Raw genomic sequence first — 13249 nt, forward strand, 5'->3', positions numbered from 1 at the left:
TATTTCCAGAGGCCTGGTTTAAGGTGGCCCACCGCTGAAATAAGGACTGGCCAGCCCTGGGGGGAGGGCAGGAATCCATGTCTAATAGCACAGTTGGCCAGTGCTGAGATTGGATGCACAGGACATGCCTCTGCTGCTGGATTGCTGCTGATGACGGCAGCAGCATGGCAATTCCAGCCCATCCCCCCACCCTGCTTGGCATCCCAGGTGCATGCTTGCCTTGCCTATCCCTTGAGATGGCCCTTTCTGTGACATCCTCAGACAATAGAAGGATGCTGAGTGACTAATGATATCGCAGCTGTTGAGATAAGTGTGGGTACTGTGGGGAAACTGTGTTGGATCAAGAAGCAGGGGTATCTCACAAAGGAAAAGGAATGGAGAATGAAACAGAAAATGTCGTAGTGCTTCTGTACTGAGCCATGGTGCGACCATGCCTTGAAAACTGTGTGCAGTTCTGGTCGCCCCATCTTAAAAAAAAAAAGACATAGCAGAACTAGAACAGGTGCAGAGGAGGGCAACAAAAAAAAAAATGAGAAAAGGGATAGAACATCTTTCCTATAATGAGAGGCTATGCAGGTTAGGGCTCTTCAGCTTGGAAAAGAGAGACAGCTGAGAGGGGACCTGATAGAAGTTTATGAAATTGTGAGTGGGGTGGAACGGGTAAATAAAGGATGGTTATTTACCCTTTCAAATAATATTAAGACAAGGGGACACTCCATGAAACTAAGCACCAGTAGATTTAAAACAAATTGCAGAAAGTACTTTTTCATTTAGCGCACAATCAAGCTGTGGCATCTGTTGCCAGAAGATATAGCGGGATTTAAAAGAGGTTTGGACAAAATCCTGGAGGAAAAGCCCATAACACATTATTAGCCAGGTAGACTAAAGAAAGCTATTGCTATCCCTGGGAATGAGTAAATAGGAATTAGACCTGCTTTATGGGATCGGCCAGGTATAGGCAACCTGGCCACTGTCAGAGACAGGATGTTGGGTTCAATGGACCTTGGTCTGATCTAACATATTCTTATATTCTAATGTAACTCTTTAATCCCTTCAGCAGCAACGAGCACACACATGTAACAACAGAACTGAAACTATCTACAAAAATCAAGGATCAACATGAGTAACAGCAGAGCACGAGAGTCGCCAAGAGACACATATTGCTTTACTCGTTACAGTGCCCCTTAAAGATATTTATTTTAATTCAATTCAATACACAAGAAGAAGCATCCCATGTCTTAGTACAGGCTGACTGTACTAAGGTAAGGTGAGGGATTCTTAATTAGTGAATGGAGCAGGTCACAGAGCAGCCTTCCATAAACAGATCGATCTCATTCCTTTACAATGTGATTTATCAGCAGTGGTCAATACAGGCCTGGGATGAATACCCTATATATCAGCACCACCCGTCTCGCCCCCTCCTCCTCTTTTCCTTTACCTGGCATTCCCCCTCCAGCGGGGCCAGGTCTCTTTGCTCAGCATCTTGTAGCGCTCCAAACAGGGCTCGTACAGCTGTCGGTAGGCGAACCCAGCACGGCGCACTCGCACATTCTCCAGCAGCCCCAGGTACAGCACCTGCGTCTGTACCAGCGAGTCCTCAAACAGCGAGGGATCCTTCGAGTTATTGGGCTTCAGACACCTGGCCAGGGTAAAGAAAGGGAATCACAGGGCTGAAAACAGGCTGACTCCCCCCCACCCCCACCCCCACCACCTACCCCGCTAACCATTAAACAAGCAAATAAGATTACATAACATGGATCAGTCTGACAAGCCTAGATGGGAAATCTGGCTCCTGTGCCTGGCTTAGCTTGGAGGAAGAAGTACTGCAGAGGGTAGATTTTATAAAGTGCACACACGCACACATGTTATAAAATAAGTGGGCCGCATGCATGGTTTCCGGGGTCTCGGCGCATCGCCTGCTTTGGTTAAGAAACTGGTCGGCAGACGTTTCTTCCAAAGCCCAGCTAGGTTCTCTACCTTTTAAAGGGCAAGGGCTATTTGGCAAGGACTTGGAAGACTTGCCAAATAGCCCTTGCCCTTGGAAGACATGGGGAGAATAAAGTTCACTGGAAGACAAGCCCAGGTCCAGGGGTTCCTTTTCGTCGCGGTCTCGTTAATGTGGGAGTCAGAGGTCTCTGGCCCCCCGGGGCTGCTCCTTCCTCTTTTAGACAAAATCCTAATAGGCAGCAGTTGTGGTCGCATTCCTTTCGCGGGCGGCTTTTCAGTAAACCGGGTGGTACCCAATCAGCACAGGGAGGCAAGCCTCAGCAATGATGTGCGGCCGGTCCATTCCTCAGTTCCGGTGGTAGGGGGGCAGGCTGTCTCTGTTTTACAAGGAGTGGACCAAGCTCACATCGGACCAATGGGTCCTCTCAGTGATAAGTCGAGGTTACGCTTTAGATTTTGCATACTGTCTCTGACTCCCCATGCGGTTATGCGGCAAAGCGTCGGGCGGTAAAAGGAACATTGCAGCGTCTTCTCGAGCTCAGAGCAATTGTACTGGTTCCTCCAGCAGAGGGGCCGGTACTCCATTTACTTTGTGGTGCCAAAAAAAAGAGGAGTCGTTCCGACCAATTCTCGATTTAAAGCAAGTCAACAGATGCCTTCGAATCCTGTGATTCCACATGGAGACGTTGCAGTCCGTCATCGCCTCTGTACGACCAGGGGAGTTTCTAGCGTCCCTAGATCTGATGGAGGCGTATTTACACATCGGAATTCGGACCGATCATCAGAGGTTCCTGAGGTTTTCTATCCTAGGACATCATTATCAGTTCCAAGCTTTGCCTTTCGGCCTGGCAACTGCGCCCCGGACGTTCACCAAGATAATAGTGGTGGTGGCAGCGCAGCTACGGAGGGAAGGATTCTTAGTACATCCGTACTTGGACGATTGACTGATTCGGGCAAAATTCGGAAGAGAATTGTCGGGCTGCTGTCCACCATGTGCTTCAATTGTTGCGAGCGCTATGTTGGGTGGACAACTTTGCCAAGAGTCATCTGATTCCCTCACAGTCCTTAGAGATCCTGGGGGCATTGTTCGACACGCAGCGGGGCAGAGTGTTCCTCACGGCAGAACGCATGGTCAAGCTTCAAGGTCAAATTCAAGTCTTGTTGTCTAAATATCCTCCGCAGGTGTGGGATTACTTGCAGGTCCTAGGTTCCATGACATCTACTCTGGAATTGGTTCCGTGGGCATTTGCTCATATGCGCCCCTTACAGTCAGCGTTGCTTTCTCGGTGGAACCCCGGTCCGAAAAATTACATCTGCCCCTGCCGCTGACTGATTCCACAAGGTCCAGTCTGGATTGGTGGCTCTGCCAAGACAACTTGTGCCTCAGCACTCCCCTGGTGGTTCCAGAATGGACAGTGGTTACCACGGATGCCAGCCTCTCCGGTTGGGGAGCAGTGTGCCTGAGGAAGTTGGTACAGGGGCAATGGTCTCAGGAAGAATCTCAGTGGTCGATCAATTGCCTGGAGACCAGGGCGGTGCGCTTAGCGTTGCAATCCTTCCTTCCACTCCTCCGCGGGAAGTTGGTCAGGATTCTATCTGACAACGCAACCACGGTGGCTTATATCAATCACCAAGGAGGGACCAGGAGTCAATCTGTGGTGGTGAAGGCTCAGCAGCTAATCGGCTGGGCGGAACAGCACCTAGTCAGCATAGTGGCGTCCCACATAGTAGGGGTCAACAATGTTCATGCTGATTTTCTCAGTCATCACCGTCTCGATCCAGGAGAATGGGAACTTGCCGACGAGGCTTTTCAGGCCATCTGCGACAGGTGGGGGCACACCCAGCATGGATCTGATGGCGACATTCCGGAATACCAAGGCACCTTGCTTCTTCAGTCACTGGAGAGAGACAGGAGCGGAGAGGGTAGATGCTCTAGTTCTTCCCTGGCCCTTGAACATCCTACTTTATGTGTTTCCACCTTGGCCTCTGATCGGCAAAATACTCAGACCAGTGGAGCGGCACCCGGCAGAAGTGATCCTTGTGGCTCCAGAATGGCCGCGACCTCCATAGTTTGCGGATCTGATCAACCTGGCGGTGGAGGGTTCGCTGCGGTTTCAGGAGCTCCTGAACCTTCAGCATCAAGGGCCCATCTGTTTTGACCAGGCAGATCGCTTTTGTCTAGCGGCATGGCTTTTGAGAGGCAGTGTTTGAAGGGCAAAGGTTATTTGGATGCAGTGGTAGCTACTCTTTTGAGATCTCGTAAAACGTCCTCTTCCCTGTCTTATGTCCGGGTCTGGAAAGTCTTCGAGTCCTGATGTGTGGAGTGTAAGGTGATTCCGACCCAGGCGTCCGTGTCCGATATTTTGTGTTATTTAAAGCCGGACTAGCCAAGGGGTTATCATGTAGTTCTTTGAGGGTGCAAGTGGCAGCTCTTGGTTGTCTGCGTGGTACTATACAAAGAGTGACGTTGTCGGCTCATCCGGATGTAGCTCATTTTCTTCAGGGAGCCAAGCACTTGCGTCCACCAGTAAGGCATCCTGCCCTTCGTGGAGCCTAAACTTAGTTCTGACAGCATTGTGTGCTGCGCCCTTTGAGCCACTGAAAAGGGCAATGTTGAAAGACCTCACCTTAAAGGTGATGTTTCTGATGGCTATTTCCTCGGCTCATAGGGTATCCGAGCTTCAGGCGTTATCTTGCAGGGAGGCCTTCTTGCGGATTTCAGATTCAGGTGTATCGTTGAGGATGGTTCCGTCATTTCTTCCTAAGGTGGTTTCCTCATTCCATTTGAATCAGTCAGTAGAATTTCCGTCTTTTTCAGAACTGGACCAATCAGATCCCCTTTATAGGGCTTAAGGAAACTGGATGTTCGCAGAGCTTTGCTGCGTTATTTGGAAGTCACGAACAGTTTTCGTACTTCGGATCATCTTTTTGTGCTGTGGAGTGGTCCAAAAAGAGGTAATATGGCGTCTAAGACCACTTTTCCAGAAGCCAGCGAACTTTATTCTCCCCTAGGGATTGAACCATGTTTTCCAAGTCCATGCCAAATAGCAACTTGCCTTTAAAAGGTAGAGAACCTAGCTGGGCTTTGGAAGAAACATATGCCGACCAGTTTCTTAATCAAAGCAGGCGACGCGCCGAGACACCGGGGAAACCAGGAGTCTGGACTGATCCGTGGTATTACTGGAACGAAAATTATTAGGTAAGAACCAATTTTCCTTTGTGCGCTCTGGCAGCCGGGTCTTCGGGACAGCAATCAATGGCCCTGCCCCTCCCCACCCAGAACATGCCCCCCCAGCCCACCCCTTCAAAGAAGCCCGGCACTTGTGCACGTGGCTGGTCCCCTTTGAAAATTGGCTCAGCGCGCACAAGGCCCAGCCACGCGAGTAAAGCCCGGATTTTACATGCACAGGGCGTTTAAAATCCGGACTACAGTTTTTATAATCAGGGCCCCCATCCCCTCCTGTGATTCCACTAAGGGCTGTATTATCCGGGCCTTGTCAGGGATTCACAAGAAATGGGTGGCCAACCTGCTCCTACTATTTTTTCTCTGGCTCACTCAGCAGTCTTGCAGTTGCCCATGTAGTTGAGGCATGGGCTGCCGAAACAAATTTGAGGTGGGGAGGAGGTGGAGGAAAGACCACGGATGGGAGGACAAAAGGGGGTGTGGAGGAAGGACTTCAGGTGAAAGGGAGTTAGGCAGGCAGAGGATGGACCGAAGGAAGGACGGAGGCTGGCGGGGAGACAAGATGAAAGTGCATGTGAAGGAGGAACGAGGAAGGTAAGAGCGAGGAGAAACTTAAAGTTGATGGGAGGGAAACAGTCAGAGGTGGTGATGAAAGGGTAAACCAGGCATGAGAGAGGAAAACAAAAGGAAGATAAAGGAAATGGAATGAAAACAAGAAAGCAAATGGAAAAAAGTAAATCAAAAGCAATAATGAAATTAAATGAGATTTACACAAATGGAATGGAAGTCATTTTAGGGTAAATTTTCAATAAGGCACCTAAGTGATGCAGGATGTGCACAGACCAACCTGATATTCACATACCAGCTGCCCGCACAGTTTGTGTGTGAAGATCAGGTGGTTATACAGGTAGAAACTATAAGATACATAATTAAAACCCGCTTAGGTACATTTATTTGGTTATCTTTAGCCATATTTTCAATTGAAAACCGAGCCGGTTAGGTTCACCTAAAAATGTTCTTAAATCTAGCTGTCTATATTTAGAGCGCTGCATGAGGGCTGTCAGAACTTAACTATCCAGCGCTGAAAATCAGTGCTTAGCCAGCAAAACTAACCCCCACATCCCCCACCAAACCTGTCATCACACCTTCCTCCCTCCTGCATGTAAAAGTGAAAACAAAATGATCCCTCACGCCAAAAATCCCCAGTCCTATCCCTGCACTATTTGCCCATGCAACAATTTTAATAAAATGGTTTCCTGCCATTGGATGCCCCCCAGCCACCCTCCCTCCCTCATGTAACAAATTAAAACAAGGTCCATGGTCCGAACCTCTTTCCTCCCCGCCATCCCAGCTATACTTTTTTTTTTTTTTTTTTAAACAAAGAACTCCATGGTGCATGCCCCCTCTTTGCCAAAAAAAAAAGAGTGTGCCTGTAGGGATCCCCTACCTCCCTCCTGTCCAAACAAGTACTGAGGGCTGGCCGGGGCTCCTCTCAAAAACCGCTCCTTCTGCTCTCCCCCCTCTCCTCCTTCCCTCATCTCTCCACCTTCTTATCAGTTCTCCTCTTCTCTCCCGCTTCTCCCCCTTTCCTTGCTCCATCCCACATGTGCTGGTTTTCTAATCCTAGCCCCCCCCCCCCCCCCCCGGTGCAGTCTCCCTTTCCCTGCTTCACCCTCCCCCCTGGCCCTGGTCCTCCAGCAGTGCCTCCTCCCACTCTCGGGGATTACCTGATGTAGCTGGGGTTCTTGGTGTAGAGGTTTTTCATCAGGGTGCTGATGGAGGCTTTGAACTGGAAGCCAGCTGTGGGGGGCCGCTTCAGAGAGATCTTCTGAGGGTCTCCTTCGGGGAAGAAGGAGCGCAGTAACTTGTGCTTGGCCCTCCACATGGCCTGCGACAGGTCTCTGTAGAGCAGGTCGTTGTTTTTGTCCACAAAGCCCGTGGTGTTGTAGGTAACCTGGAAATGCAAAGGACAAAAGCTCATCTGCCTCAGCCTGTCTCTCCACCCACCCCCCCTCCCCCATCCTGAAGAAGGAAGGGGGCCAAATAATATATCAACAACACGCTGCCAGACTGTCTTCTTAAGCCATGAGAAATAAAGCTGAACCCATGCAAACCTGCATCATAAGGTTCCTTATTCTGGCAAGTAATTACCAGAAAATTCAACATCCCGTCTGCCACCTCCCTACCCTTTCCATCTGCCTTCTGAGCAGGGCCAAGAGCTAACTTCTAGGTCCTTTTTTTTCAAACAGTAATAAAAATTCAGCATCAAAGACCAGGCCCAGAGCATGGTAGAAACCATCCCACAGTGACATAGAGCTGCCGAGTGACCCAGGTCAAGGAGAGAGATGTTTTGTCTAGTCCTGGTTTGTGAGCTTACACTCAGATTTGTATTCCCTGCATTTACTGTTGGACATTATTAGCACTGCAGGTAGCAGAATGCATCAGGATGGGAGTTGTCAGAAATCCAGAACCAACCTAAAATCTCCATCCTTAACAAGGTCAGTTGGTAGCCCTGGTGATTTATTTATGGCAGCTTTTGAATCCCCTTGTCTATGGTCAGCTCAAGGCAATTTACTAAACATACTCACAATTACATATCAAAATACCATTTCACAATAAAAATAGAGGAAGAACTTAACGATGATAGTTAAAACACAACATCAACTCACCCTACTTTGTCATAATTAAAATTGACATCATCAACCAGTATGATGATACCAAACTTTGGCCTGCATGTGTCAAATTCTATTGTAGAAGGGCAATCGGGTGTTTTCAGCTATGCAACAGTCCGGGTTTGTCGTTTTATTATTAATTGTCATGATGAAAACAGGATATCCATACTGGAATTTTTAACAGAAATCTATTTTTAAAAAATTAGTATGGTAGTTAAGCTTTACAGCAGGAAAGAGGGCATCAGCAAGCCTGTTATAAAATAAACTGTTTCGTGATATAAATTTATATAAAAGACACGGCAAAAGTCACTTGGGATTGCAAGCTGACAGGCAGATCCGGGCCTGGTTTTACCTCCATTGCAACGAGGTAGGCAACTCCGGTCCCGGAATGCCACAAATAGATCTGTTTTACAGGATATCCACAATGAATATGCATGAGATAAATTTCCATATACTACCACCTTTGTATACAAATAAACCTCATGCATATTCATTGTGGGTGTCCTGAAAACCAGACCTGTTTGTGGCACTCCAGGACCGGAGTTGCCTACCCCTGAACAAGTAGTTCCAGTTATTTCTTTGGAAGCAAGAATTACAAGTCTATTGATGCACTGAGGGAAAACCATGACTGGATCTGCCTATCATGGTTAATCTGGGCCATTCTGATAGTAAGGCAATAAAGGAGAGCATGCTCCATACCACGGCTGCCCTCTCTCTCTTACCTGGCCTGCATAATGCTGGATACTGAAGCACTGGTTGATGGTGGGATTTGCCTTTTGGTGTCTAGTAACCTGGTTGGTGTGCTTCTCGAAATGCTTGTGGTTAGCGAATGCCTGGTTGAGTTTGGCCAGGAAGGTGGCATCCGACACCTGGCCGGGTCGTAGGCACTCATCATCCAGCACGCTCAGGATCCCCTGCCTGCTCTGCAAGGGAACCAGAGCAATCACATGTGTGTCCCATCACTACTGCAAATACTCAAGGGGCTAGATCAATCTGTTGTTGCTGGTCCCTGTTTCTTGAAATTCGCACACAAGACTCAACTTACCTAGATTTTTTCCTTGCTTATTCTTCCCTAGCCCTACCCTTTTCCTCCAGAGGGTAGGTGCAGCCTTCTGTTTTTTTGTGCCATCTTTCATCCAACCTCCATCACACATAGGGGCCGATGCAATATCGTGCGCTGAGCTCAGCGCACTGCTAAACACGCGGTTGGATGTGCGTTTTGGACACGCTAGACATAAGCCCAATGCAATATTGGGATTAGTGCGTCCAACATGCGTGTCCATGCTGGCACGTAGCTAATGGCGCTCATCTCATACAAATGCCATGTTGATGAAGCTATTAGCTAGCATCCCGATCTAAAAAAAAAAAATGTGCGCCTGACATGCACATTTTAACGCTCAAAAATTTAAGCCAGCTCACAGCTGGTGTTAAGTTTTGAGGCACCCGCACCCCAAGCCATGGTCAGAAGAGCAAAAAATACAATTTTTGTGGTTCCTCCTACTTAATATTGTTGTGATACTAAGCAGAAGGAACTATAGAAAGCGGCAACAAAAACCAAAAAAAAACTTGACTGGTCAGGTTAGGGAAAGTGAAACTCAATTTAGGAGTGTCCATTTTCCTAACCCGTGGCTGTACATGGGTTAGGAAAACGGAGGCTCAGAAAATTGGACGTCTGTTTTCCTTACCTGTGCACAGTCACTTCTCCTAGGCGCTCGATGGCATGGATGTGCTAGGGTCGCGCAAATTATCCATTGCGCGTCCCTTTTAGCTCACCAGCTCATTAGAATATTATTCAAGCGCCCAAGAGAGGGGATGCGCGCACGTTTTTTTTTTTTTTGCGCGCATGATATTGCGCCGGCCCCATTGAGAGATCAAATGTTGCAGTGGACTCCCTGAAGTGCAGCGTCCCACACAGAGCCGTTTTCCATGCTGTCCCGATCAGCCGCTTAGTGTCATATTAGCCCCGGAAGTACGACTGCTTCTTAAACCCTTGCTTCCAGCTTTGACGAGCCAAACAATTAAAACTAAAAACGCCCTGTTCACCACAAGAAAAACTATTACTACTGCTACAACTATTAATAAAAGCCACTTACATCCTCTATCAAATTACAGATGACCACATTGTTGAAAAACGTCACCGGGGTCCACGTGATGCCCTAGGGCAGAAGGAACAGCACAGTCAGAGCCTGAACAGAGAGGCCATTAGGCGTGAGGCGGAGGTAATCCCCATGCTCATGGGCAGGGGAGGACCCTAGCATTTCACAGAACACGTAAACCTTTACTGGAGAGTTCGACAGTCTTGGGGAAAGGGGGGAGGAGGGAAGAGCGGGGAGTGGGAGTGAGAGGAGCAGGAGGTGAACTGGGATGGGTGCGCAATGCTTTTTGCCCGCCAGAAGCAGGAGCAGTAAGGTCAGGGGAGAACGGAAGCCTTACCTCCCGCACGTACTCCTCCTGCTCCTCCTTCAGCGTCATCTCGATGAAGACCTGCTGCAGTTTCTCGTTGCAGTAGTTGATGAAGAACTGTTCAAAGCTGTTGTTCTGTGACAGCCAAAGAAAAACAAGTGACTTTGCTGCGAGGCAGAGACTTCCTGCATGGCCCCCCAGTAAGCGGCCAAGATTTCAGGGCTTCAGAGTTCAAGAAGATACACGGAAAAACCTGAATTCTTTGCGTTCAAAACCTTTTGTATCAGCCAACAACACTTTCTGCAGTTTTATTTCATATAGATGGTCTGCTATATATTAAACCCTAGCAAAAGCATTTAAATGCATATATTCAAAGTATTGAAGCAGCTCATACTTTCATGAAAGCATTTCCGGACCCTTAAAGATTCACTACCATCAAATGCAGCATTACTGATCATTTCCTATTAAACTGAAACAGTCTCTATCTACCAATCATTACAATGTTTTACTTCTCGTTAAACTGTTTATCTTTCCTCTAACTCTAATCCCAGTTAGAATGACCCCCGTTTTATTGTAACTTTTTTCTTCCATGCACTTGTTTTACTTTTTAATGTATACTCTTATGTTATTAGTTATTTACGTTATAATGTATTTCTCACCCCTTGTTTTATGTAAACCGACATGATACGAACTCCGTGAATGCCGGTATAGAAAAATACAAATAAATAAATAAAAATAAATACTGTAAACAGATGACAATAGCCCAATTTGATAGTTTCTTAATATATTTTATACATGGCTGCATATATTTAAAATACACGTCAGACTTTATATTCATAATTATCCATTAGAGACCATTATAGAAAAGGTTTCCTTGGGCACCAGCTTGCATTTAGGCTTGCACTACCATTTTGGGGATCACATGGGGCATTTGTCGGTAGAGAGTTATATCCAGAGTTGGATGTTATATTTATTTGCGATTGTAATGTTCATGACATTTATTTATTTAGTTCTATCTGTTAAACTGAATTTTTAACCTTTGTACAGTGCTTTGGGTGGTCTTAATTTTAAGGCTGAGCATGCAGTTTAGAAGGATACTTAAAGGTGAATTTTAAAAGAGATGCATGCACCAAAAATCGGGAGATGTGCGCCCATAGAGGACATGTTCGCATCCACCCAATGTTAAAAGGCACCACCATGCGCGCATAGTGTCTCAATAAGCGAATATCTCACTTTGGACACACACAAAAAAAGGGCAGGGCCAAGAGATATCTGCATAAGTAAGTTTGCACTTGGGCAGGTGCCCAGCTCTAGTGCCACGTAAGTTTACTTCTGCTATTAAGGAGGTGTAAGTAAATAAACTGTAGGCATCTCTCTGGTGTTTTGAGAGGTCTGGGTTAATTGGGGGGAGGGGGGGATGCAGGCTAACGAAAGAGTGGGCTTTGGAGGACCTAGCTGTAGACTGGGCAAACTGGTGGACATAAGAACATAAGAAATTGCCATGCTGGGTCAGACCAAGGGTCCATCAAGCCCAGCATCCTGTTTCCAACAGAGGCCAAACCAGGCCACAAGAACCTGGCAAGTACCCAAACACCAAGAAGATCCCATGCCACTGATGCAATTAATAGCAGTGGCTATTCCCTAAGTAAAATTGACTAATAGTCATTAATGGACTTCTCCTCCAAGAACTTATCCAAACCTTTTTTGAACCCAGCTACACTAACTGCACTAACCACATCCTCTGGCAACAAATTCCAGAGCTTAAAGGAAAATTAGTTTCTTACCTGATAATTTTCGTTCCTGTAGTACCAAGGATCAGTCCAGGACACCTGGGCTGTGACTCCGCACCAGTAGATGGAGACAGACTAAAACTTGTGGGCGGAGCCATATATGCCCCTGTGCCAGTCACAGCCCCTCAGTCATACGTAATGTCAAAGTAGCAATGCAACCAATCAACAAAACTGGCTAGAAAATTCACTACTAACCCAAAACTCCTAACCGGACTCCCCAACCGGGAGAGCTAAACAAGCGATCAGCAGGACTAAGAACAATTATGAGCGGACTCTCCGTTACTGTGGCGAAGCTCTGCGGGCGGGATCCTGGACTGATCCTTGGTACTACAGGAACGAAAATTATCAGGTAAGAAACTAATTTTCCTTTCCCTGTACGTACCAGGATCAGTCCAGGACACCTGGGATGTACCAGAGCAAAAGTTACCTAGGGTGGGAAGCAGAGAGGCCCGCTCGGAGTACCCTCTCTCCAAATCCCCCGGAATCGGGAGCCCGGACATCCAACCGATAATGCCTGATAAAGGTATGCATCGACTTCCAGGCAGCCGCCCTGCCAATCTCTTGAGGCAATACCTCGTTGAGGCGATACCTGAGAAGCTTCCGCCCAGGATGCGGCCTGAAGCCAATGGCCTCCTTAAGCCAACGCACGAACGTCGGGCGGGACGCAGCGGCCCATTTCTTTGGCCCCGAGAACAAAACGAACAGATGGTCGGTTACCCGGAACGGATTAGTAACCTCTAAATGAAGAAGAGACCTCCGCACGTCCAGCTTCCGACTGGGAATCAGAGGACTCCCCGACCCGAAAACGCCGTTAACTCCACTGACTAATTCACGTGAAAAGACGACCCAACCTTAGGAAGGAAGAAAGGATCGTCCGCCAGGACACTCCGGGATCGGAAATCCGCAAGAACGGTTCCCTACAGGACAGCGCCCGCAACTCCGCCCGTCTTCAAAGGAAGGGCCTTCGGAGTTGCGCGCTTCAATGGCGCCAACGGAGCCGAGCCTAGGGCGGAAGAACCCAGTAGAAGTTCCAAGACGGACAAGGTGGACGCAATGGAGAACGGAGACGTTCAGCCCCCCGAAGAAAACGGGAGATATCCGGAGGAAGAGCCAAGGAGGCTCCCCGGACCTTACCCCGCAAACGTGCAAGCGCCGCCACCTGGACCCGTAGCGAACTGCACGGCAAGCCTTTGACCAGACCGGCTTGAAGAAACGTTAGAATCTCTGCGACTGAAGCGGAAAATGAATCCATC

At 47.9% G+C, this 13249-nt stretch overlaps 1 protein-coding gene across 2 annotated transcripts in view; it reads right to left on the minus strand.

Annotated features, from left to right (window-relative positions):
• The window catches only part of MYO1A (myosin IA), a 116813-nt gene that overhangs the window by 25692 nt on the left and 77872 nt on the right, over nucleotides 1–13249 (minus strand). For both annotated transcript variants that reach the window (XM_029594869.1, XM_029594868.1), the window contains exons 14-18: nucleotides 10237–10341; nucleotides 9897–9959; nucleotides 8526–8726; nucleotides 6859–7085; nucleotides 1439–1639 (exon numbers count right to left, since the gene is read on the minus strand). In XM_029594869.1, the coding sequence (XP_029450729.1) occupies nucleotides 1439–1639; nucleotides 6859–7085; nucleotides 8526–8726; nucleotides 9897–9959; nucleotides 10237–10341 (797 nt within the window). The remainder of the gene's footprint in view (nucleotides 1–1438; nucleotides 1640–6858; nucleotides 7086–8525; nucleotides 8727–9896; nucleotides 9960–10236; nucleotides 10342–13249) is intronic.

Source organism: Rhinatrema bivittatum, chromosome 3, assembly GCF_901001135.1.
Source record: "Rhinatrema bivittatum chromosome 3, aRhiBiv1.1, whole genome shotgun sequence".
NCBI lineage: Eukaryota > Metazoa > Chordata > Amphibia > Gymnophiona > Rhinatrematidae > Rhinatrema > Rhinatrema bivittatum.